At 40.5% G+C, this 27,704-nt stretch overlaps 1 protein-coding gene across 2 annotated transcripts in view; it reads right to left on the bottom strand.

The window, feature by feature from the left end:
- The window catches only part of INO80 (INO80 complex ATPase subunit), a 130,882-nt gene that overhangs the window by 7,811 nt on the left and 95,367 nt on the right, over positions 1-27,704 (bottom strand). For both annotated transcript variants that reach the window (XM_073348739.2, XM_073348740.2), the window contains 4 exons: positions 23,329-23,456; positions 8,947-9,041; positions 6,532-6,604; positions 1,195-1,353 (listed from right to left, as the gene is read on the bottom strand). In XM_073348739.2, coding sequence (XP_073204840.1) covers positions 1,195-1,353; positions 6,532-6,604; positions 8,947-9,041; positions 23,329-23,456 — 455 coding nt within the window. The remainder of the gene's footprint in view (positions 1-1,194; positions 1,354-6,531; positions 6,605-8,946; positions 9,042-23,328; positions 23,457-27,704) is intronic.

Below are 27,704 nucleotides of genomic sequence, written 5' to 3'. Positions count from 1 at the left end.
GGGTGAAAGTCAGGAAAAAAGGTTGTGATTATTCTATCCTGATAAACTCAGCAGCAAAATTTAACCCAGTACTGAACAAATATTAATTAATAATCTTCAGCCTCCCTGTGAGGTAGATAAGTATTACTATCCCTATTTTTCAAATGACTTATGTGGGAGGCTGTGTGGTTTACGGTTTTAGGAGGCCTGTGTTCTAAACCCTAGATTTGACAACAATTCAGTGTGTACATGACCAAGTCCCTTAACCTCTCTGGGTGGATCTACACTGGCAAAAATCAGATGCACAAGTCATCACGGGTGGTAATATCTGTGGAAGCTATAGTATAAAAAGATCAGAAGTATTTGTCAACTGTCAAAGAGGACAGCCACCTCCCGACACACTCAGTGTTAGGCAGCCCTAATCTGCCTAATCTGCACAGGGGAAAACATACACTGATTCAGGGTGGGCAATGTGGATGCACTCAATTAGCAATGCATCAATTGCTGCAATACAACCAACCAAAGCACAGTTGATTGAAGGCTCTAATGTAGTCAAAGTCTAATCCAGAGGAAAGATGTTACAATTCTTGAGCCCTGTCGGCAACACAACTTTCAATGCTGCTACCGCTAATAATGGTTAATTGTGCACCCAATTTTTGTAAGTATATAAAGGTGTTGTGAGGCTTAAGGTTTTAAAGCATTTACTACTTGATTCTGCAAGATGCTGAGCACTTTTGGGAATTTTCATATCTTAAATACACCCTGTCTGGTTTTTGCCAAAACTTTCTGAAAAAAATTTACATATATTTAATAAGATAAGATCACATATTTGAAATTGTAGGAAGATTGATTTAGTTTTGCAGAATTTAGCGGTGGGTGTGCCATGATGGTTTTGTCTACACCAGAAAAACTGGAATTCCTAGATTAACAACAGCGTAAGCTTTAGTTTAAACTGGGCTCAGGCATTTTCAGCAAGAACAGTGGGTTTTTTTTTTAACCACATGACACAATACCAGCTGGGCTCTGTCCATATTACACAGTGCAGCTACCCTGTTACAATATGGATACTATTTTTTTCCCCTGTAGCATAGAGATACCCATGTGGGTATCTATATGTCTGAAGAGACTATTCTACTTCTCAGAGCAATTCCACAGCTGAACTCTCTGCTATCTACTCTACCCCACTCATGTTCCAAATGGCTTCTTCATTCCTACCTCACTCTTCTCTTTTGCCCTCTGCAAGATGCGCTCCTCAATGGTGCCTTTACAAATCAACCGGTAAACAGTGACCTGTTTCGTCTGACCCAGTCTGTGTGCCCGGTCCATGGCCTGCTGGTCCACTGTTGGATTCCAGTCACTGTCGTAGAAAATTACCTGCATAGGAACATCAGAGAAGTACATACAGGCTTAAAATGACTAGAATTTGCATTTAAATGTATGTATTGAGAAAAGAAAATAACCTGCCACTGTGGGAACTTTATTCTGCTATACTTGCTAACTGCAGACTAAAGTCCCACAAAGCCTTTCATGGTACAGGATTGTAAAATCTTTTGCACTGCCCTTCAGGTGCTTCCAAATTGGTGATTACCATTAGTGTTTGGAATCCTATGGAACAACTGAGGAAGTCCTATCTACCTTGATATATTTTGCTTGGATGAACAGATTTCTAAAGTTTATTACAATGCAAAAAATAAGAGTTGTCTGGGACCATCTACATTATAAAACCCATTTTTAGAGGCTGTGTGATTTGCTTGCAAAAAATTCATTCTAAGTGAGCTGTTCATGTAAAGGGTTTCTGTACAAGTAAGGAGAGTGATCACTTTAGATAAGCTATTACCAACAGGAGAGTGGGTTTGTTGTGGGTGTGTGTGTGTGGGGGGGGAGAGAATGGATTTGTGCTGGAAATGGCCCACCTTGATTATCATAAATATTGTAAGGAGAGTGATCACTTTACATAAGCTATTACTAGCAGGAGAGTGGGGTGGGGGGGAGAGAAGACCTTTTGTAGTGATAATCACCCATTTTTTCATGGTTTGTGTGTATAAAAACATCTTCTGTATTTTCCACAGTATGCATCCGATGAAGTGAGCTGTAGCTCACGAAAGCTTATGCTCAAATAAATTGGTTAGTCTCTAAGGTGCCACAAGTACTCCTTTTCTTTGTACAAGAACAATTTCTTCTCTCTAATCAGAAAAAAAACTCTTTTGGTGCTCATATCACAAACATCCACTGCCATCTTAAATTTATATTCCATTTTTATCCCAAAATACTTTACATACATATACCATACAAAACAGAAATTAAAAAAACATTAAGATTGAAAAGTGAAGCACTCCAAACATTAAGGAAACCCAGAACTAACGTAGCTTATGCAAGACCGCAGAAGCTCTCCTATTTTTCTTCAGATAAAAGAGTCTCGGCTGGTTTTTCAACCCTACTGCTACAACAGCTGTTTCAGTTTAAGGCACTTCCATATGAAATTGATTCTTCTTTTAGAATCCTTACTGCTTCATAAATGGTCTGTTGATGTGTCTACGTTTCATGGACTGGTCTTGTTCTTATCCAATTACCTTATTAATGCTGACACATACAAGAAGACACCTGGCTGTTTTCTGAATTTATACTGGAATCCTTTTCTGCATGGAGTGTTTCAGTTCTCCCTTGCTGTAATCAGGAATCTGATGCAGGCTGAGTGCTAGGATCACCTATTTCTCCATAGTATTGAAGTATTTGTGGGCAAATGACCTGACCTGGGAGTCAGCTGCTGGTTTCTCCTAATTGGAAAACTCCCAATCTCATGGGGCAAGGTACCCAAGGAGGATTCTGACTTCATGAAGTAGTTTCCTGAGTGTTTTCTTTGCTATCCCAGTCTTATTAGATTTTCAGGCATCTCATTCAAAAGAAAAGTACTGGTGAACTCCGAGAAGGAAGAGCAGTGACTTTAACTGCTTTCTTTTTGGTCATTTTAAAGTTACTCTTGGCTTTTTCCAATATAATTGTTGGTTGATGGGGCCTCACATGGGACCCTTATCTTGTAGGGGCAGTGCCCGCCCTCTGACCCATTAATATAACCATCCAACTGCAACAGGGGGCGCAAGGGGATTGGAAAAGTTCTTTCACAGGAACAGGAAGACCAGAAATGCTGACCAAGCAAGTAACTGCAGGTACAGAAGTGGAAGGTTTGCTTCCCCATATATCTACTACAAGAGAGGAGCCCCATAATAATTTTCCCTTGTAGGAGGAAGGTTTGTCTTGCTTGCCAGTCTTCTTGTTTTTCTTTGAAAAGTGCATGTACTACTGTTGGTCTTCTGATGCTCACTTGAGAGCCATGCTGAATCTGGGAGCAATGCTTTCTTCCTGATTATCAGGTTTGGGGGCTGACGCGGATTGTATGGCTCTCTGTTGTTGAAGAGTTTGGCCCTTATCTAGAGACCAAAGATGTTACAAGGAAACAACATATTTAAGGTTATGCAGAGCCCTATAAATATGGGGTACCTAAGAGTACAAGAGACTTTTTGGGCTCTAGGAGAAGGGGTCCCCTGCACTGTGCACTTTCTGCTTGTGCCATCCTCTTGCACTGGCTAGTTGCAGAGTTCCCTAGATAGAGAAAACACCTCTATGCTGTGAGGGAAGGTGGTGAGATAAAACAAAGAATAGCCTAAAGATGGGAGGGGGGGAGAAGTACTCAAAGAATTTCAGCGGGCTTTTGATTTAAAATAGTGGAGAGAGCAGGCGCTCCAGAACTGTCTGTCTCTTAGGTGGGAGCAGAAACATCTGGCACAAAGTTGCCTATCAAGGTTTGCCCAGAACACTAGCAGTAGCTACCGTCATCCAAGTAGCGGAAAAGATTTGACCAACATGTAAAGGGTAAATGGATTTGTACATTCAGAGGAGTAAAGATGACTATTCAGAGAAAGTATTTTGTATATCAAAATATAGTTGCCCTAATTCAAATTCAGAAGACAGTATCTTCAGTAAACCCAAAAGAAAAGCAGATTAAATGGACTAAAAAAAGCCAGGCAAGAAGTCCTCGTTTTCAAGTCATGTGAAGCTATTTCATCTTCTGTTGATATACAGCCTCTTCTTTGGCCTTTGAAATATGCAAAGGATGTGGCAACTTTGGAATCTCCCAAATAAATCCATAGTGTAACAGAATAAAGTTGGAGAAAATCTAGGTTAATCATTCTTAATTTCACAGTGCAAGCCCTTTCATGTTTTAGAAGAACAACACTATAACCGTAGCAAGAGAGTATTCTATCAGCAAAGATACAATTTGGTCATAGAGGTCACGGATTCTATGACTAACAGACCTCCCTGACTTCTTCAGCTCAGATGGTCAACTCCAGCCCCAGACAGCCGTGGGGCTCGGGCTGTCAGTTCCCGGTGGCGGTGGGGCTTGGGCTGTCAGCGCCCCAGCCCTCTCGGGCTTTGACCTCCTCCCCCACCATACTCTGATTTTGTAGTACATTTTTACCATGATTGTTCCAAGAATTTTTGCTTAATTTTATCATGACAAAAAACCTTATCCGTATCTACCTCTAAATCTCAAAATTCCAGTTCAAAATACCCCAAATTAAGAAATATACTGGTTATACCAAACAACGTGAAAGTCTATGACATCTATCCATCTTTGTTTGTACAGGTAACCCTGTGGGTGCTTGCTTTGTTCTCATTTCTTTAAGAGGCTGGAAATGGGGACAGACTGGTTGAAAAAGGGAGAGGGCATGGAGATTTTAGGTTCAGAAGCCTGCTGCTTTCTGAGACCAAGAGCCGCAGTCTTACTTGCTGTCAAATCTAAGCATACACAAACTAAAAAGATTACAAGCATTGGAATAGATCAATGATTCATATGGTCCAATATCCTATCTCAGTAATTAATGACAGATGCTTCAACAGAAGATACCTCTCCCCTGCCATTCACCTACATAATTGGGCAATATTATACCATGGGTAGGTGAAAGAAGAAATGTTTTTCTGACCTTGGTTGGTGGTGATCTAAACTTCTGAAGCATTAGGGTAGGAAATCTTTGTAGTTCTTACCCTCAGTAATTTATAATTGTGTTCTTATTCTTTTTTTTTTTTTTAAGTGTCACTTTTTTTTTTGGAAACTTAAGATCCTGTAGCAGCAAATTCCATTGGTTAATTATAATATAAAAATATAGTTCCTTTCATCCATTTAAAATGTAATGCCTTTAACAATTTCAATTCCATGCATTATTTACTAAAGTTAGTCTCAAACAGATACTTAACAGACATTATAAAACTTAAGTTTATCAGACTGAAAGACTAAACAAAAGATAAAACATCAAAACAAGTTTTTAATATATTTCACTGAAAAAATGCTGTACAGCCATGCAAGTCCCAACTGTTGCTTGGAAGGATCAAAGTGTGCTCACTATGTTAATTAAAGTGACCACTGTGCTTATTTCTTTGTTTACTTATTATACATTCTTTTTTAAATCCTATTAACCTTACCTGGGTGCTGGATTTTGGCAAGATTCTCAGTTATAGTGGCTATTTGACACCTGAAATGTCTTTCTGTACATATACTTGGAGGGAAAAAGCCCCAGTAATAATTCCATTTTCTTTGATTTATCATGTAAGTTGTATAGCACCTTTTAGAAGATACTCCGTCTATGCCCTCTTGAATGCCAACATTATGTCTCGTCTATTCTACTTCTCTTTTAGCAGTGTATGCTTATTGAACTAATTTTTATCATCTCAGAAAAAAGGCAACTGAAACTCAACAACTGCCAATTTTAAAGTCCTAAAAGGAGAATTAAAGTGATCCAGCAGCAGTTCACACACAGCCACCTGATATGGTGTAGACATGAAATGGAAAGTTGACCCATTATTCTTAAATTGTATTGCCAGAGTTGTACTAATCTACTGACAGATTCAACAAGTACTACAGCTTGGCTTATTGGCTGCTCTGCCCATTCTCTGACTTCACAAATGCTTTCAAAATGGACAGACCTGTAATAATTTTGCTGAGGTATGTTACCATATTCCTTTACTACTGAAGCTTAAGTTTAAACTGTCCAGCGGTAAAGTACAATCCATTGTGAAAATGTATTATCTACTATTTGTAAGCTCCCAGTGTCATTCAGGTTCACCCATAAAGCAGACATTAAAAACTCTTAGGGGTAGGGTTGTCTCCAAGATCTCACAAAGCCAATGCTGTAGGTCGGCAATTGTCTACAAACTGTTCCTTTATTTCTCATACATGCAACAAACTGCAGTAATGTTTCCCAGATATGAGTGGAATCAATAAGATAACGCAGTTTTGTGATAAGAATGGTGGTATTAAAAACTAACCATGGCTGAGACAGCTCAGAGTTTCACACAGACAGGCAAGACTATCAGTTCTGCTACAGAATGGAGAAAGAGAAAGGTAGGGAAGCTTGAGAGAAAAGGATGTTTGGGATATGTGAAGGCAGGATAAAGCAAGAGAACAGTTACAACTGAAATTAACCAAAATACCAGCAAGCTAACTAACCTACAGACATAAGTCTTGAGATCTGGTGTTACTATACTAAACTATCCACCTACCGTATCTGCAGCTGTGAGGTTAATACCCAATCCTCCAGCTCTTGTGCTTAACAGGAACACAAAGATATCATTCCTGCAGACAGGAAGAGAAAAAAAAATCTGCTTAGTTTATGATGCCATCATTACAAACATTACACTATATAATGAGCTAGAAAAGCCCCCCCAGGAGGTTTTTATAGGTATTTAGGCACCTAACTCCCATTGGATGGTCTGAGAAAAAGGGGTGAGTGGAGACAGACAGAAAGAAAGGGAGTTAAAATACGGTTCAGTGCTCACTATAAACATCTACTGGTAAAGAATAAAGGAAGAGGAACTCAGAAAATATTACATAGATAAAAAATTGTTCCTAAATGGAATGTTTTCTTCAAGGTCCCAACAAATTGTTCCTTTTATTAAAAAAATAAAATAAAATCTGATTTTCCAACTGTCTCAGCTCATACTGTTATAGCAGCATGATAGACAAAGGTAATATCTGGTCGCCTGAGCATAAATCTAGGATCTAAGAACTCCTGAATTCTGGCCCTAGCTGTGACACTGACCTTGAGCTACAAACTACAGTCTGTTTTCTTCATTTGCCTTATCTGTAAAATGCAGATAACATTATCTATTTCGCAAGAATGTTGTGGGGCTACAGTAGTGAATTATTGTAAAATATTTTGAAGCTGAATGACTATTTATGTGATATCAATAATAGGATGATGCATGAAATCTGCAGTTTTGAAAGGTCCAAATATCCTTTTCTGGAAAAGTCACAGGGAAGGGAGAAAGGGGGGATTTTACTATAGAACTTATGAATGTATCATAGTTCTATAGTTGTGTGTTAACAGTGTCCTGCCAGGACATCCTGCAGAACAGCCTTTAGTCTCGGTCAGACTTTTTCCTGGACTTATTCCTCACAAATAAATACTGCACAAGGGGAATTTAAATTGCTTTTTATAGGAATTCTTGTTTAGACTGGCTGACCTTTATATCAAAGGGATTTCTAGCTGAAATGATTATTTTTCTTTATAGATGTTCATTAATAAAATAATTTGCTGAACTTGTCATAGGAAGAAGTGTTAAAATTCTAGAGAGGAGATCATAACCAGTTGGAAACCTGTTTTGACCGCTGGAATCAATTAAATATTAGGTAGTGTATTTTCATCTCACTTTTCTTTAAGGTTTGCACACGTTCGCCCTTTTCAAATATTCCTGCTCAGGGAGGCTTACCTAATAGACACTACATAGCACACAATCCCTCTAAGTCCTTCTGCCTCAAAGGCATTGATGCTTGGTTTTATTTTCAAAACCCAAGAGTTCACATGCTCCACCTTCAAAAGTGCAATTCCACTCTGACAAGGCCAGCACAAAGACCATCCTGTACTCTAGAACCTGTATTTTTATCCCTTGGAAGATGCAAAACAACAGTATTTTATAACTCCTATTGCTGTGAAAGGATAGTGATCTTGTTCTCAATGGCTAACAATTTATTCACAAGGGTGTTTTACCAATAAACATCACATCATCTCAAACTGTGGACTATTTGTCACAGCAACATCTTAGCAAGTTACATCCCATGACTACATGAGGGAACTTGAGTTAGTAAACATAAATACAGATAGTCGGTATAACTTGCATTGATGGAGATGAAGTTGTGCAACAATATGTAACCCTGTAATAAGGTGAGGTAGACTCCATATCCCTTCTTTTTGTGCTAGTGTAACCTAAGAGGGCTGGTTTAGAAACTTTGCTTCATTACAATGGACTGGTCCTACATAATTCAGTTCCTATAGTTTATCATCAAAATTGGTACGTAGAGGCCTACTGCCTAAAAGAATATATAGTTTATTTCTTTTGCCCTTCTATGAAACATACTGCACTTAAGAGAATGAGGCCTATTTTGAAAGCTCAAAATCACATCTGTGATTTCAATTTAACTCTCAGAATGTCACTCCACAGAACATATAGTACTCCACATACCACCATTTCATTCTCACTGGGATTCTCTATAGACAAGGCCATATTCAAGACAAGTAAGGACAGATTTTCTTGTACTGGAGAGTTGCTTTGTGCTACTCTATTTCACAGCATCTTAGCTTCAGCCCTGTGGAGCTCCTAAGCACCACAGAACTAGAAATCCCGGTTAACCAAATGCCATGTATCTGAAGGTGTCACATGTTCAGTGAGACTTTCAGTTAATCAGGGTTAACTTGAAATTAAAAACAAACAAACAAAAATAGAGACAAAAATAAAAAGCATGGAACTTCCATGATGTTAGCTAAACTTCACTGGCCAATCAGACTGATTTCCATTACATCTCATCCCTTTCCCTCCATATATACATTTTCTATTTAGTATGTAAGCCTTTTGAGACAGTGACTTAGTTTACTTAACATTTCTCAAATGCGTAATCCATTGCTTTTATAAGTAGATTACCTGTTCTGAAAGTCAGCTACCATGTCCCTTCTCTCAGAGATCTTTGAAGAACCATCCAATCTCATGTAGGTATGTTTCCTGTAAACCATGTACTCCTGCAAAGCACGGAAAAAAAATATTGAGTCAGTGTCATGAAGTAATTTAATCCTGACTCCTCAAACAGAAGACACCAGCGACGGAAGTTATACTAATGAAAAGATTAAAAAAAAAAAAAAATTCAGAATGCGCCTGGTACAGGGACGCTATCAACTTAAAAAAAATCTTAAAATGATTAAAACTGATGTTTAAAAATCCAATTTACTTTTTGCCATTTGTACCATTTGTTTATTTTCTGCATTTCACTCAAGTTGGGCAATGACAAATGAAGTTATCTTAACTTTTGTTCATTACCATTTCATTTTCAGGATCGTATTGGTTTGGTAACGGACACTGCCTAAGAGTATCTGCTTATTAAAAAAAAAAGTTTCCAATGCATTCGTTTTTTAAAGAGAAAAGGATCATGAACAAGGTCTGGTCTTATGGTTTGGTAAAAACTTGTTATTACTAAATCTAATTTTTGGACGAAATTTTGAGCTGACAGTATGTCTTTAAATGACCCCGCTCTCATTAGACCAACAAGATATCCCCAATCATTATGCATAAAACCTGCTGGTGCTTTGAAAAACAAAGATTGACTTCAGGTAGCCACCAACATCTAACGGTCAGATATTAATCCACTTTCTAGTTATGGCCTATTATCTTCCTCCTAGATACGTATCTGAGAAAGTAGTGTTCACCCAGCTTTCTCAGTATTTACTCCTCCCCCACATACACAATCTGCTAAACAGCTTTTGAAACTAACTAGCATATAGCAACAGCCTTCCATTTATCCATGGACTCCTACTGTTCAGAGTGTCGCTCTTTTCCCTCATCATCCTGATTGTACCAACTTCTTCAAATATCTCGAACATTTTGCTTGTATCTTTGGCTCTCACCCTAGCTCTACATGTGTCTTGGTTGCCATTCATCGTGCAACTCCTCTACCAAAACGAGCACTTTATCCAACCCATCAAGCTGTGTTCACTGGCCCCCTATTCATCACTTTCATTCCATTCCCACTGTACTGTCTCATCTCTCAGTGCAATATTAGGGTTTTCATTTGTTGGTTTGTTTTTTCCTTATGACATTCAGATTTCTCTTGTTTAGCCCTGGTGAAGACACCTCTGCCCTTTATCCATCTCCCTCTCTCTAATCAATACCTGGAAAAACCTCACTTTTTGCTAGATGACTGTCTCGCAGCTTTATGAAAAGCAAGGTGAACACTCACCTTCTTAACTCTGACTGGAAAATTTGGTATCTAAACTTTTCTAGTGTTAACTTCAGGACCCATCAGAGTAATATGCCATGCCTTGATCTGTGTAGATCTCAGAGGCAGTTTAGCTTTGTTGCTAGGAAACTGGGTTTAAGCCATGCCTCCTCACTTTCTCACTAGAAAAGCACTTCCAAAGCTAAAGAAACATTTAGATGAATTAATTAATAATGAAAAAAAAAATCATATTCAAACACTTGTCCCACCTCCACTCTCAGTTGTGTAGATATGCCGTAGTTGTAGTGCTGTCTGACTGTGCTAGGAAGTATACTCCTTTGAAGCTGGCACTTGACCCTTAGAAAGACCAGCTTCCCTACCCTTAACATAAACCGATTCTTTCTTTAACTTGGATCCCATACTCCCTGAGCTATACAGTGTAATTGCTCTCCCCATCTTGAGACTTGCATTAGACATCAATATTTGAGGGTCCAGTAGCCAAAACAGGGAGTGCCTTTCAGTATGACCTGGTCTATGCTTGAAGTGTGCATCAAGAGGAGACAACATTGCCTCTGCATCACGTCAGATAAGGAGTTTCAGATCCCTAGCAGGAATTTCTGTAGGTCTCTTGGAGCCCTGTCCATGGCACGATATCTATGCAAGAGACATCCAGACTCAGAATTTGAAGGCAAAGTGGTATCATTAACAGTGGATTGCTGTGATTCTTTTTACAAAGATCTAGATTTTGGGTAATCTATCTCATTATGCAGACACTTTGACCACAGCAGTATGTATTGCCTCTCCCAGATGGGAGATTTTATTAAATGGATGGTGTGAGCTCCTCAGATTTACTGTAAATTTGTGCACTTAGATCATCTCCAAAGATTGATCTGTTGCTTTGCAACAAGCTGTTCTGGATGATGACCTTTTTAAAATGCTGTCCACAAAAGGGATATAGTTGTGTCCCCTGGGATACCAGTCTCACTAGTTTGATTACCAATATCTTCAGGAAGTCACTGGGGGTGGAAAATAAGCTAATGGTGTAGGCCTGGCTTGACATAAGTAATTGGACATGGATGAGGCCTCATTTTTTGGGAGACAGGATTAGGGAGGTAAATGGATCAGCAAACTGGAAACAGAATGTGGGAAAATTTTGCAAGGTGTACCCCAAAGCGGATCTCTGAATCGGGTGGAGATAACATCAGTCCTGGTTTGCAACTCTCAAGTGCCTCATCAAAAATCTCTCTTGGTTCGCAGGTGAGGTTCAGTAGCTGTGGTTGAAGCAGAAGGTGCAAGGTCTCTTGACCATTCCATTTTCTGACATTTGCAAAGTGGCTCATAAAAGCACTGGTGAAAGGAAGATTGCGGTAAGGACCTCTGTTTGTAGAGCTGTTTATGGCATTTTCTCTTCAGGGCCAGCGCATATATATTCAGGGAGCTGAGGGTTTCCCTAGAGTCTTTCAAGGAGTGCAAAGATTCATCTGTCTTCTCATTGAAAAGATTAAAGGGTAAGTCTTAAACAGTGTTTTGGACTTCCCTGGGAAATCCCGAAGAGTGCAGCCAGGATTCCCACCACATCACAGTGGCAGCCGCCCTAGTTTTGATGCCGTATCTGCCACATTGGCTGCATCAACCACAGCTTGTAATGAGGTTTGGCGACTAGTTTGCCCTTGTCAGTAACGGCTTGAAATTGCGTCCTGTCTTCCTAAGATAACTTGTCCCTAAAGTCCAGGAACTTTAGAGTAATTCGAGAAATCATATTTGGCAAGAAGGGCCTTATAGTTTGAGATGCTAAACTGAAGGCTGGTAGATGTATACACCCTTCTTCCTTATATGCAAGAGTGGCCCTTCTATGTTGTTGTTTGGATCTTTCTATGGCTGCCTGGATCACCCAGGAGTAAAGGGCAGGGTGGGTAAACAAGATCTCCCCGCTGGGACAAAAGTACCGCTTTTCTGTACTCTTGGGGATAGGGTCAAAGGTAGTCAGCATGTGCCATACTGACCTTGCCAGTTTTAATATGCAGGAATGCAATCCAACAGGAACCCATAGGCTGAGAGAGATCCAGGAGCATGTGTTGAGAGTCCTGGATCTCCTCTAAGAAGATATGGGAGCTCTTCCACCACTCTCTGTAACAACTCTTGAAATTGTCCGATTGTCTGGCTTGCAAGTGAGGCTGGGGCAACAGCCTCATCAGGTAATGAGGATAATATTCCTGTTGGTACCGGATAGTCTTCCTTCTGTTCCACAGGGGGAGACTTTGGTAGACCCTTTGAAGGAGAGGGGTGGTAAGACTCCCTGTTGGGCAGCACAGATTCCAGGTACCGTGACCCTAATAAGGCCAGTATGAGGGCTCAAAAATAGGTTGCAACAGTCCCTAAGGCATTGGGTACCACCAGTCCCAAGGAGGAGGTCCCTGTTTGTTGTGGCTGAGACTGGTTATAGGAGACTCTCGAGCCTGTCTGGGCTGATCTTTCTAAGTAGAGGTGAAGCTGGTTCCACTGGTACATCTGATCTCCCAAGAATGAGAAAGTCAGATCTGGCTCCATTGTGCTGCTGGTCCTGTTGAGGGGATACAGCAGCTAGTGGAGAAGACAGGAGATAAACTTCTTCCAGAGTCCTCAATTGCCACTGGTGTTAGAATCTCTCTCACGAGTATCAGTCTTGATAACAAGGGAAACTGTGGGTCCAGGAGGAGGAAGATATCCTTCCAAGTGGTGTAAGTCACTAGCCCCTTTGGCAGTTGTGTTTTGTTACTCCATTTTGCTGGAGTAGGTATAGACAGTTGTTCCTTACAGTGCCGTGATGGTACTGTCAGTGAATGAGTCTTCGACCTGGTGGTTTTCAACGGTACCCAGTACTTCAGGTCCCAGTGTTTCATTTTAGTTTGTACTGCAGTTAGTGTTGAAGTTGATGTGGAGGCTGGTACTAAAGGATCCTTGCTCCTATGTGCCTTCTGATCCTGCCCATGAGACTTAGGGGGCCTAAATCCTTGTGGCTTGGGTGTGAAGGCTCACCCGACTTGGATGGGGTATGGGAGTGTTTTCTCCTCTTAGAAGGTGCGGATCTGTTTGTGAGAGGGCCCAGATGAAGAGTTTTTCCCTCTACTCTTCTCCACTCTGGAGTCTGACATAGTACTGGGGAGGTGCACTCCTTGATGATTCTGGCTGGTGTACAGGTAGCGTCTCCCAAGATTGGGTCTGACTTGGACCTCACTGCACGCTCTATAAGGTGTTTCCAAAGCTGGAGTTCTCACAACTGCTGAGTTTGGATGGGAAAAGAGTGGCAAATAGTGTACTTAATATGAGCTTCTCTGAGACAGTAGAGGCAGTGCTGGTGGTCATCACTGATGAAAAATGGACAGGAGATGCAATTTTTGAAGCCCTGGGCATTATCTTTTTGAAGTATCCTGGGCATTATCTAAGTCCAGAGCTTATCCTTTCTGCTTTTCCTGTAAATTTTCAAGTGTACACATTATTCTTAGGGGTTTTTTTCGTTAGTGTTTTGATAGTTCCCCAGTTAGTTAGTGTTTTCTATTAATTACATTTTATTCAATAATCTCATCATTTCAAATACACAAATTTAACAAACCATTTTTTTCTAAAATCTTTTTATTCTCATTTCACCCATACCTCATTTGGTGTCCTTGGTGCTCCCCTGAATTTTGTATTTTGGGTAAATATCTGAACATAGCAACAGACTGCAAAGCACTTAGGAGATAATTCTAACGCAAAGAAACTATACAAAACTAAATGGTAGTTGTAAACTAGTACACCAGCTCCTCTATTGTGACTGAGGGAGAGGCCTAATGACAACCAAGTATTCAAGCTCCCCTAAAATGGAGATCTAAAAAAGCACAATAGTGATGAAGAAAATCAGCATTCCACACCAAGACCCATATAATGATTCAGAAAGTCACAACAATACTGAGCAGAGTACCCCAGCTGAAACAAGACAAGGCAAATACAGCAACTATACCAAAGGGTCCAAGGAGTACACTGCGATACTTACCAAACGGTGACTCAACCTCTTTAACCAAGTACAGACTGGTATATTTTGTTTTTTATAGTAAAACAGAAGCTGGTGACTAATCCTATGGGGATACCTATATTAAACCCACTTGAAAATCCTCCTGCTAATCTTGTTTAGCCAAGAATGTCAGCATGATTGCAAGGGTATTAATCCAGGAAAATATTTAAAACTATTCTGGTTGCAGAAAGTCTGTTCACTGAAGCAACAAAGAAGTCAAGCCACTTCCATTTCCTCCTCCGCTCTATCCACTGGGACCTACAGGGACATCAGGATACTAGAGAAACTTTTAGATACTCCTCAAGCAAACTGATTTAAACAAAACATAAAAATGCCAAAAATGCAGAACAAGCTAGATCTAACGCAGCAACGAATCACACACACACCACCCCGCTGCCCATAGTAGGCTTTTCTGATGGCAGACAGCTGAGGAGTGAGAGGAATACTGAAAAATGTCTCATGTTTTCTGCCTACAAATCCCACTTACACATAGGTTACAAAAAGAAAAGGAGTACTTGTGGCACCTTAGAGACTAACCAATTTATTTGAGCATAAGCTTTCGTGAGCTACAGCTGTAGCTCACGAAAGCTTATGCTCAAATAAATTGGTTAGTCTCTAAGGTGCCATAAAGTACTCTTTTTCTTTTTGCCAATACAGACTAACACGGCTGTTACTCTGAAACCTGTCACCTAGGTTACAGTACAGTGGGATCCTGGGTTATATTCTGAGACATTTTATTCCTTATAACTCAGGGGTTCTCAAACTTCATTTACACCGTGACCCTCTTCTGACAACGAAAATTACTACATGACTTCAGGAGGGCGGACTGAAGCCTGAGCCTGCCTGAGCCCCACTGCCCCAGGCTGATGGGCCAGGACTAAAGTCAAAGCCAAGGGCTTCAGCCCCAGGCAGGGGGCCTATAACCTGAGCCCCACTACCCAGGGTTGAAGCCATAGGGCTTTGGCTTCTGCCCTGGGCCCCAGCAAGTTAACGCCAGTCCTGGCGACTCCATTAAAATGGGGTTACAACCCACCTTGGGGTCCTGACCCACAGTTTGAGAACTAGAACTGAGCTGCACAGGGTGCGGTTTTCCATACCCAGAAGTTATAATGCTGTATATTCACTGGCTACTAAGTTTTGGATTTCTAAAGCAAGTAATTTAACTGACCATAGCTTTTAGTTTTTATTGTACATAAGGAGAAGTGTTGTACATAATGTTGTACATAATGATAGTCCCCACTATATTCTCCCTGCCTATAAAAGGTAGAAAGACAATCCTTTCCTGTTCTGTGCTCTCGTTTCTTCCTTTCCCCACTACAGCCATTACTGGTCCCATAGGCACTGACTCTGTGGGTGCTCTGGGGCTGGAGCTCCCACAGGGGGGGAAAACGGTGGGTGCGCAGCATCCACCGACAGCCCCCAGTCAGTCCTTCCCCACTTCCCCCAGTGCCTCCCACCCCCCAGCGGTCCCGCAGATCAGCACCTCCCCTCCCTCCCTGTGCCTCCTGTCCACCCCGAACAGCTGTTTCATGGCGTGCAGGAGGCTGGGAGGGAGGAGCGAGGACGTGGCATGCTTGGGAGAGGGGGCGGAACTGGGCAGGAAGAGATGGGGTGGGGATGGAACAGCGGTAGAGTGACCAGATGTCCTGATTTTATAGAGACAGTCCCGACATTCGGGGCTTTTTCTTATATAGGTGCCTATTAACCCCCATCCTCTGCCCTGATTTTTCACACTTGCTATCCGGTCACCCTAAGTGGGGGCGGGAAGAGGTGGGGCCTTGGGGGAAGGGGTGGAGTGGAGTCAGGGCTTGGGGCAGAGCAGTCGTAGGCGCCGACTTTCCAAAGAGCCGGGGAGTGCTCGACCCCCAGCTCTTTGGAAAGTTGGTGATGTGACTGGATCCCAGGGAAAAGCGAACTGTGAAGTGCTGAGGAAAATTTGCAGACTCACTCTAATAATGCTTCTTCCCTGATGCAAAGGCTATAGGTAGATTTAAGCTTGTTTTTCTCATAGAGACTCCTGCAAGGAGAATCTATACATACCTGTCTCTATTATTAGGTAACTGTGCTTCACACCCCTTCCTTATTTAATGTGAACAACTTGGCTTTGCAATCCCTATTTGGTGTTGTCAGAAACAAAAATGCCCTTCCACATTCCTAAACATTCCACCCCTCCCTTTCAGCAGATATTATCAAACACCACAGCACAAAAATCAATGCCCACAGCACAGGACAGGAAAGTGGGGGAGAAAGAAGAGGAGCTAAAAGCCAATTTAAGCAGGCTGTCAGAAATGTCCTACAGCTTCTTGGCTGAGCATATGTTGCACACTCCTCATTAAATCTATCACAACACACGCAGTGCCTGGGCTCTCAAGTCGTACCTCTATCTTCTCTATAGGCAGTTGTGGGAGTCAACGTTTATCAATGGATTAAGAAATAACTAGGGCTGTCAAGCGATTAAAAATATTAATTGTGATTAATCGCATGATTAATCGCACTGTTAAATAATAATAGAGTACCATTTATTTAAATATTTTTGGATGTTTTCTAAATTTTCAAATATATTGATTTCAATTACAACACGGAATACAAAGTGTGCAGTGCTCACTTTGTATTTATTTTTATTACAAGTATTTGCACTGTAAAAAAAACAAAAGAAACAGTTTTTTTCAATTCACCTAATACAAATAATGTAATGCAATCTCTTTATCATGAAAATTGAACTTACAAATGTAGAATTATGTACAAAAAACCCCTGAATCCAAAAATAAAACAATGTAAAATTTTAGAGCCTGCAAGTCCACTTAGTCCTACTTTTTGTTCAGCCAATTGCTCAGACAAACAAGTTTGTTTACATTTGCAGGAGATAATGCTGCCCACCTCTTGTTTACAATGTTACTTGAAAGTGAGAACAGGTGTTCTGATGGCACTGCTGTAGCCGGCATCGCAAGATATTTTCATGACAGATATGCTAAAGATTCATATGTCCCTTTATGCTTCAACCACCATTCCAGTGGACATGCATCCATGCTCATGACGGATTCTGCTCGATAACCGTCCAAAGCAGTGCGGACCGATGCATGCTCATTTTCATTATCTGAGTCAGACACCACCACAGAAGATTGATTTCGTTTTTTGGTTATTCGGGTTCTGTAGTTTCTGCATCTGAGTGTTGCCCTTTTAAGACTTCTTAAAACATGCTCCACACCTCATACCTCTCAGATTTTGGAAGGCACTTCAGATTCTTAAACCTTGGGTCGAATACTATAGCTATCTTTAGAAATCTCACATTGGTACCTTCTTTGCGTTTTGTGAAATCTGCAGCGAAAATGTCCTTAAAACGAACATGTGCTGGGTCATCATCCGAAACTTCTATAACATGAAATATATGGCAGAATGTGGGTAAAACAGAGCAGGGGACATACAATTCTCCCCCAAGGAGTTCAGTCACAAATTTAATTAACTCATTTTTTTTAACAAGCATCATCAGCATGGAAGCATGTCCTCTGGAATGGTGGCTGAAGCATGAAGGGGCATACGAATGTTTAGCACATCTGGCACGTAAATAGCTTGCAATGCTGGCTACAAAAGTGTCATGCAAACGCCTGTTCTCACTTTCTGGTGACATTGTAAATAAGGAGAGGGCAGCATTATCTCCTGTAAATGCAAACAAACTTGTTTGTCTTAGCGACTGGCTGACCAAGAAGTAGAACTGAGTGGACTTGTACGCTCTGAAGTTTTACTTTGTTTTGTTTTTGAGTGCAGTTATGTAACAAAAATTTTTTTTAAAAAAATCTACATTTGTAAATTGCACTTTCACAGCAAAGAGAATGCACTATAGTACCTGTATGAGGTGAACTGAAAAATACTATTTGTTTTATCATTTTACAGTGCAAATATTTGTAATACAAATAATATACACTTTGATTTCAACTACAACACAGAATACAATATATGTGAAAATGTAGAAAAACATCCCAAATATTTAATAAATTTCAATTGGTATTCTATTGTTTAACAGTGCAATTAAAACTGCGATTAATTGCTATTAATTTTTTTTGAGTTAATCGCGTGAGTTAACTGCGATTAATTGACAGCCCTAGAAACAGAGGAAAATAGGTAGCTAGCAAAACCTCCCTCCTGCTAAAACTAGGCCCTTCTGAACAAGACTTTAGTTGTATCCTTAGGAAGAAATGTTGCTCATACCCAGAAGACTGTAGCTGTTGATTGGACTCTCAGCCTATCTGTGAGTCACAGTCCAAAGACTGTAGAACTGCTGGTGGATTCCTCTAACAGTATGAAAGCTGTACATATACAGCAATGACCCACATTGTATGTCATAGTATGTCATGAACATGATAACATGGTTTAAAATTACTACATTGGCTATGTCTACATTATGAGTGAGGGGTGAATCCCAGCTCGAGTACACATACAAGTGCTAACTGCAAGTAGCACAGACAGTAGCAGCACGGCTTAGCCATGCTGAGCACAAGCCTGCCTGAATCGTGCGGGTATGTACTTAACATGGCTGCCACTGCCAGTGCAACCACAGCTTCACTATTTATACTCCCACTAGTTCTCATCAAGCTAGCATGACTATGTGTAAACGAGCTACGAATCACACCCCAGCTCGTAGTGTAGACAAAACCATTATGTCTATATGCAGAATCTGTCAATATACAGAGAGCAAAAACGGCATCGAAAGAACATTTATTTTCTAAAATGAACCCACGTAAGTCAGGGAACTCAGTTTACGATAAAACCTGCACTAACTAGATACAACAGGGTGTTCTACTAGCCTGCTAAAGTAGTGCTCCACTGTGCTTAGGTACTGGACTTAGGGATTGTCTACACAAAGAGTTATTCATTTTAAATTAGTGGCACCACTTCACATAATTGCTATTTATCTATCTTGGGTTTTATACTGCCATCTATCACTGCAGTATTTGAGTCCTTCCCTGTAAAATCAATAGTAATAGAGAAGCCCCTTAGCGGACTTCATAGAGTCTCTGGCATTTCTCTTTTGGGGCAAAAACTTTGGTTGGGGGTAGGTTATTTTTTCTTTAAGATTTCATTAGTTTCTATAATTGCTATATCTGCTCTGGTTATATGTCAAATTAACATTTAAGCCCTTTAGCCACTGTTTATTGTGGATATTACCTGTAATTAGCTTTATGCTTTTGAAATAAACAGAACAGTAAAAATATGAGCTAGGAGGAATCATCAGATCTGCATTATTTATCCCCCCCATACACACTTTTTTCTTTTCTTTTAAAGTATGTTGAACACTATATTTGCACTTGAATTATGGTTTCTCATCTTAAAATGTTCTTGATTGATACATTCTTTAATGTTATCTTATATTTTACCTTTGTCAAAATATTTTGCAATATTCAGTGAACCAGAGAAGCAGCAATAAACTGCTACTATTATTAACGCTAAGTGGTACTTCTCTAGTGCCTTTCATCCAAGAATATCCAAGCATTTTTCGAACATTTAATAAACAACAATAAGTAAGCAGCAGCAGATATAGAATATTTAACATTTCCAAAGTGCTGTGTAAACATTAAATAAGTCTTTCAACCCCTCTAAGTGGTAGGTGTAGTGGGAAGACATAAGCTCTTGTATCAGAAGCCTGGTATGAGGCAGGACATGCTCACAGAATCTGGCAACAGGGTTAATCTTGCAAAAATACACATTGCTCAGAAGTGCTAAGCACAGAATACTCACGCAAACACATCCCAGTATTAAGTAGTACCAGAACATCCTGATATTAAGGATGGTACAAAAAACATTCCCCAAGGATAACAGGAATACACTGACTCCTTCTAAAAGATAAGGTCAGGATAACAGTATGTAATAAAGATGTTTTGATCAAACCAACATGTACAAGGTGATAACTAGCCACCATGTCAGGGGGAAGTAATACTAACTTGTTTGTATCAGTGAATAAAGATGTATGTCAGAGGGAGTATCTTTGTCCAGCCCAGGGGGGAATGGAAAGTCCCGCCATTCACTGAGCTAGTCCATTGTCATGGGCATACATATCTTAGTATCCTCATAGAGTCTGCCAGGTGCTATTACCATGCTTTGTCAACAATAAACCTGGCCTGGTACCTTCGTACTTTAAGGGCTCTTGTCATTGGGCAGTTTGCTCAAGGTCTGATGTGCCAGCTGTCTGCGCAGAGCTGGGGCAGCACACAGGGAGAACACACACACGCAGCCAAACATCTAACCACACTAGGTAAGTGTTTTCCCCATCTTTGTAGATAGGGAACTTAAAGCACTAAGGGTACATCTACACCTTTAGGAGAAACTGGACACAATTTTCCACTAGTGGTAGAGCTGTAGTGTAGAAGCTGTAGTGTAAAGCAGTCAAACATTTTTTACCACCCTGTCATCTAAACTTACAGACAAGCTTAAACAAGTTACTTGCCTATGGTCACAGAGCAAATCAGTTGTACAACTAGGAATAGTATCCACAACTGATTCTCAGCCCCTGCTTTAACCAAAGTGTATTTCTGTAAGTTCATTAAGCTTTTTCTTTCACTAGCAGCGAAGACACCACTATTACAAAACTGTTCTAAATAAGGGCACTTGACTTTTTCTACACTGATGTGAAGTGCAGAACCCTCTATTTAACTGTAATTTACATTTAGAGAGACACAATCAAGGCTGAGAAGCCCAATGTTTTATGTATCTTTACATCATTATTCGTTTTTTCAATAGTTTTTCTGAACCATAAATATCTGCTCCCTAAAGCGTGGGCTGGAACACTGAAAAAATAATCATCTTCTCTGATGAGTGATTGTCAACGAAGCCACACCCATGCTGGGACAGCACATGATAGTCCATGGAATTCCACATTCACACACCATCCCACTGCTCTACCTATCTGCACAGTTATTGGTAGAGGACAAAATAGTGACACATATGAGTATTAAACCTTCTAAGTCTTCAGAAAACTAAACTTTGCCTATTTCATTATCATATCCACTAATTAGAAGAGAGCTGGCAGGCAAAGGTGGGTAAAGAGAATAAATGTGCATGTTCCTGTTACCACATATGCACTCTCAGAACAAAAAATTTGGTGCATCTACCAGCCTTGGTGCATCTAATTGAACTTGTGCATTTTGATTCATCCCACATCCGAAATGCTTTTGCATGGTGGATTCATTACACTCCATCAACCCAACACCAAGCTTTCACATACACACTTCCTCCACGCCCTTCTGGATTAAGGCGGCAAGTAATGTCCTCTATTCTCCAGACAAAGACTATGTTTCTCAGTGCTCCAGTATGCAAAGGGAGAAGTAATAGATGTATTACTATTAGTGTAGATGCCAGAACTGCTAAGAGCCTCTTATTGAGAAGGAGAGTCAGACAGCAGGCCAGACTACTGCACAAGTGAACCAATTACTCACTTGAGGTAGAAGGTATATCCCTGGAGCTTTTCCTTTTTCAGGTGGATTGAAAAGACCTGGGAAATTATGGGACTTGCATTTGAGAACATGTTTTATAGAGAGGGGTGTTGGGTTTGCTGTTCCCTGGCATCAAGGAAGGTAGATCCACATTTTACAAAAATATTTGTGGAGAAGTCTTGGCTACCACCGGGAGAAGAAAACACCCCAATGTGCAGTCCAGTCCCTTCCTTTGGTAAAGCGAGGATCAAAGGGCTCAGAGCAGCATTGACATAGTTTCTGAGAGAATTTTCTTGCAAATGGAGCACTTGTTGGGCTTTGGTTTGCTCAGCACAAGTTTCTCTGACATGATAGAGGAAGAGGACAAACAAAGAGATCTTGACAGGCGGACCTGTTTGGGGAACAGAGCCCTGGAAAATGTTGGTTCCCTGAGGGAGAGGAGAGATCACAGGGGAAAATTTTCTCACTGGTGCTCCACAACAAAATTTAAAAGCTAGAATGCTAACAGACAAGATGAGAGCTCTTAATTGCCACTTCCTTTGACTTCTGAGGTATAATCTGGGGTGTGAACAGCCTTTAATGCCTGTGGACAAGACTGAACTACGTCCAGTATTGCAAGAGGAGAAGCAGGCTGGGGAATTGGCCAAGATCCAGAAAGGCAGCCTTATATCCCTCTGTCATTTGGAAATGTGTGATCATCTCATAGCAGTAGAAATACAGCTCAGCATGCAGATGGCTACCGAGCCTCCTGTCAGCTGTACTCCCAGTAGACTCCAGAATTTGTGACCTATACACAATGTTGATTCAGCCTTTGCACATTTTTAAGTCCTGAAAATACTTTCCTGGCTGTCTTGACTAGATGGCAGAGATACTGTAGCATATAAAATGTTATTTAATAACCACCACCTGCACTTATGGAAGGCTACCTCAATGATCACCGGACCCTGATGTTCCAGCAGTACTGAAATTTCACTGCCTCATACGTTTTTCGTATTTGCCAGCCACACTACTCAGTCTGAAAACTTCACCCTCAGCCACACACACTCCAGTGGTCTTTTGAAACCTCAAAGCCATTTCGTACCTAGCATGCATCGCGGCCACTATCTTTCTACTGGGAGAGTACTGCAAAATCACAAAAGCTATTAATGCTGATCCTTAATTGAAAGGGAGGGGTTGGCACTGATGGACACGATGCATCCCTTCTTCTAGGGGATGCCTGTGCTGTTTTGGCAGGACTCATATACCCTGCAGCCACAGAGACAGGGTATTGAGAAGTGATCTCATTTCCCACACGGCAGTTAAGAGCTCTACCAATAGGCCACCTGGTTTATGATTATGGTTCTCATCCATACCTCCTCTAAGACAGATTCTTCTCACCTACCCAAGAAACTAATCCAATGGAAATTTCAATTCTGAGGCAGGGACTGAAGATATTTCAACAATGAGTTCCAACTTCATCCTTGGCCATTATCTTCCCCCTTTCATACTTCATCTACACTCATCATTAATGTCCATTAAACCTCTGTATGAGAATGTGTTTCCTGGGTGGCCCTATAATAATTGTATGCCATATTTGCCTAATCCAAATTACAATTAATGTATCAAAAGAGCTAGATTTCAAATCAGTGTCTTCAGAATCCACCACCTACCTCCAGCAAGTCAATCATCCGTGTCATCTGAGAGTAAATAAGAACTCTGTGTCCTTGAGATTTCAGCCGTGTCAACAGAAGGTCAAGAGCATAAAGCTTCCCACTGTCTGTGATCAGGCTCTCTTTGTCTGAGAAGGAGAGGGTGAGAAAAAAGTGAGTAAAAAGCTGAAACAGCTGCATGAAACAAGCTAACAAAGGATTTATTTCTGAAACTTCGTAGTGTTTCACTGCAGTATCATTTCCTAAAGTGACTGGGACTGGGGGAGCTGCAAGCTCCCTTCTGGCCAGCATGTCTAACCTCATTGTTTATAGTAACTTTTGCTGGTTTGGGCTGGAACTGGCGTATAAGAGCTCCCCAACCTGGGAATCACGTCCACACAAATAAGACATGGTCCTGTTTAGATAGCCACATCCCACTGTCAAGGCCTCTCTCTTAGTATCACCGGGGACTATGTCCACACTAGTATAATAAGGAATCTCTTCATGTTATACCACACAGACAACAAAGTTCTGTCTTTTGGACATCTGCTATTGCCATCCTCCGAGGTTTGGTTATATTATTCATATTACTGATGCATGCACAAGACCAACAGTATTACCAGTACACAAGTTTGGTTCATTGTGAAACAAAACATCCTTCACACACTGCCTGGATTCCCTCCTCGTTTCTAGTTTTCTTTTTGTTTTTAAGAGCGGTTTCCAGCTGACAATCTTTAAGACACTTTAAATATAATTTTTCATATCCTCTCTCCTTCAGCACTGCAGCAGCAGTTTGGGCAGGAAGGAGTTTCTGTTTGCAGATTCTGTGCATAAGCAATGTACTACCACTGAAAAGGAGACAGGAGGAGGGAAATGGTGGTGGTGGAGAAATTTCCTCAAAAATTCTCAGCTAGAAAGATCACAGATTACTTTATCCTTTTGATGTCTGAATCCTAGGCCTATAATCAGGATGGAATGTGATAACTGCAGATAATTCAGGTTGTAGCAGAGTCCTGAGATTTTGAGAATATATTTTCCTATTAACTAGCAGGTACCCTCCCACCCACCCGCCTTTTTTTTTTTTTTTTTTTTGCAGACTTGTCAATGTATAGATTAGACCAGAAGTGATGGGCTAACATAACAGACTTCTGTAAGGCATTTAACTTCGTACAGCATAACATTCTGATTAAAAATAGCAATATAAAAAAAAAATCACGGTAGCACATATTAAATTGATTACAAACTGGTTAACTGATAGATCTAAATAATAAATAAATAAATAAATAAATAAATAAATGAGGACTCATCCAAGGGGAATGTTTCTAGTAGAGTCCTGTAAAGATCTGTTCTTGGTCCAATGCTATTCAATATGCTTCTCAATAATATGATATGGAAGAAAATATAAAATCATTTATGACAAAGTCTACAGTTAGCACAAAATTATTAGTGGTAAGTAATAAGGACAGGTCAATTATACAGAGTGAGCTGGAAAACCTGCCTTATGGTGAGAGATGCTAGAAGCTTAATTTATTTGTTTATCCAGGAGAAATCTAAGAGGTGATTTAGTCGTCTGTGACCCATGCCCCATGCTACAGAGGAAGGCAAAAAACCTCCAGGGCCTCTTCCAATCTGCCCTGGAGGAAAATTCCTTCCCGACCCCATATATGGCGATCAGCTAAACCGTGAGCATATGGGCAAGATTCACCAGCCAGATACCCAGGAAAGAGTTTTCTGTAGTAACTCAGATCCCACCCCATCTAACATCCCATCACAGGCCATTAGGCCTATTTACCATGAATATTTAAAGATCAATTAATTACCAAAATCATGTTATCCCATCATACCATCTCCTCCATAAACTTATCGAGTTTAATCTTAAAGCCAGATAGGTCTTTTGTCCCCACTGCTTCCTTTGGAAGGCTATTCCAAAACTTCACTCCTCTGATGGTTAGAAACCTTCGTCTAATTTCAAGTCTAAACTTCCCAATGACCAGTTTATATCCATTTGTTCTTGTTTCCACATTGGTACTGAGCTTAAATCTCCAGTATTTATCTTAAATCTTAAACCTCTCCCTCTCCGGTATTTATCCCTCTGATATATTTATAGAGAGCAATCATATCTCCCCATAACCTTCTTTTAGTTAGGCTAAACAAGCCAAGCTCCTTGAGTCTCCTTTCATAAGACAAGTTTTCCATTCCTCGGATCATCCTAGTAACCCTTCTCTGTACCTGTTCCAGTTTGAATTCATACTTCTTAAACATGGGAGACCAGAACTACACACAGTATTCCAGGTGAGGTCTCACCAGTGCCTTGTATAATGGAACTAAAACCTCCTTATCTCTACTGGAAATACCTTGCCTGATGCATCCCAAGACTGCATTAGCTTTTTTCACGGCAGTATCACATTGGCGGCTCATAGTCATCCTATGATCAACCAATACTCCAAGGCCCTTCTCCTCCTCCGTTACTTCTAATTGATGCGTCCCCAGCCTATAACTAAAATTTTTGTTATTAATCCCTAAATGCATAACCCTACACTTCTCACTATTAAATTTCATCCTATTACTATTACTCCAGTTTACAAGGTCATCCAGATCCTCCTGTATGATATCCTGGTCCTTCTCTAAATTGGCAATACCTCCCAGCTTTGTATCATCCGCAAACTTTATGAGCACACTCCCACTTTTTGTGCCGAGGTCAGTAAGAAAAAGATTAAATAAGATTGGGCCCAAAACTGATCCCCGAGGAACGCCACTGGTAACTTCCCTCCAGCCTGACAGTTCACCTTTCAGTAGGACCCGCTGTAGTCTCCCTGTTAACCAATTCCTTATCCACCTTTCAATTTTCCTATTGATCCCCATCTTTTCCAATTTAACTAATAATTCCCCATGTGGCACCATATCAAACGCCTTACTGAAATCTAGGTAAATTAGATCCACTGCGTTTCCTTTGTCTAAAAAATCAGTTACTTTCTCAAAGAAGGAGATCAGGTTGGTTTGGCATGATCTACCTTTGGTAAAATCATGTTGTATTTTGTCCCATTTACCATTGACTTCAATGTCCTTAACTACTTTTTCCTTCAAAATTTTTTCCAAGACCTTGCATACTACAGATGTCAAACTAACAGGCCTGTAGTTACCCGGATCACGTTTTTTCCCTTCTTAAAAATAGGAACTATGTTAGCAATTCTCCAATCATACAGTACAACCCCTGAGTTTACAGATTCATTAAAATTCTTGCTAATGGGCTTGCAATTTCATGTGCCAATTCCTTTAATATTCTTGGATGAAGATTATCTGGGCCCCCCAATTTAGTCCCATTAAGCTGTTTGAGTTTCGCTTCTACTTCAGATATGGTAATATCTGCCTCCATATCCTCATTCCCATTTGTCATGCTATCATTATCCCTAAGATCCTCTTTAGCCTTACTAAAGACTGAGGCAAAGTATTTGTTTAGATATTGGGCCATGTGTAGATTATTCTTGACCTCCTCTCCATCCTCAGTGGTTAACGGTCCCACTTCTTCTTTCTTTGTTTTCTTCTTATTTATATGGCTATAGAACCTTTTACTATTGGTTTTAATTCCCTTTGCAAGGTCCAACTCTACTTGACTTTTAGCCTGTCTCACTTTATCCCTACATACTCTGACCTCAATAAGGTAGCTTTCCTTGCTGGTCCCTCCCATCTTCCACTCCCTGTATGCTTTCTGCTTTTTCTTAATCACTTCTCTGAGATGCTTGCTCATCCAGTTTGGTCTACAACTCCTGCCTATGAATTTTTTCCCCTTTCTTGGGATGCAGGCTTCCGATAGCTTCTGCAGCTTTGATTTAAAGTAATCCCAGGCCTCCTCTGCCTTTAGATCCATAAGTTCTTCAGTCCAATCCACTTCCCTAACTAATTTCCTTAATTTTTGAAAGTCAGCCCTTTTGAAATCAAAAACCCTAGTTGCACATTTATTTTTGTTAATCCTTACATTCAGTTTGAACTGAATTAGCTCATGATCACTTGAACCAAGATTATCCCCTACAACCATTTCTTCTACGAGGTCCTCACTACTCACCAAAACCAAATCTAAAACAGCATCCCCTCTAGTCGGTTCAGCAACTACTTGATGAAGGAATCCATCAGCTATCGCATCTAGGAAAATCTAAGCCCTATTATTATTGCTAGCACTCGTCCTCCAGTCTATATCTGGGAAGTTAACGTCTCTCAAGATCACGCAGTTTCCATTAGTATTTACTTCATTAAAAACATTTAAAAGGGCTCTATCCATATCCAAATTAGATCCCGGCAGTCTATAGCACACCCCAAGCACTATCCCAGGGGAGGCTCTAATACTTTTCTTCCCCAATGTAATTTTTGCCCAGACAGACTCTGTCTTATCCATTCCATCGCTT

The sequence above is a fragment of the Lepidochelys kempii genome, chromosome 6, assembly GCF_965140285.1.
Source record: "Lepidochelys kempii isolate rLepKem1 chromosome 6, rLepKem1.hap1, whole genome shotgun sequence".
In the NCBI taxonomy this organism is placed as follows: domain Eukaryota; kingdom Metazoa; phylum Chordata; order Testudines; family Cheloniidae; genus Lepidochelys; species Lepidochelys kempii.
The sequence above is the reverse complement of the archived record's forward strand: the minus strand, read 5'-3'. Positions and strand labels throughout refer to the sequence as shown.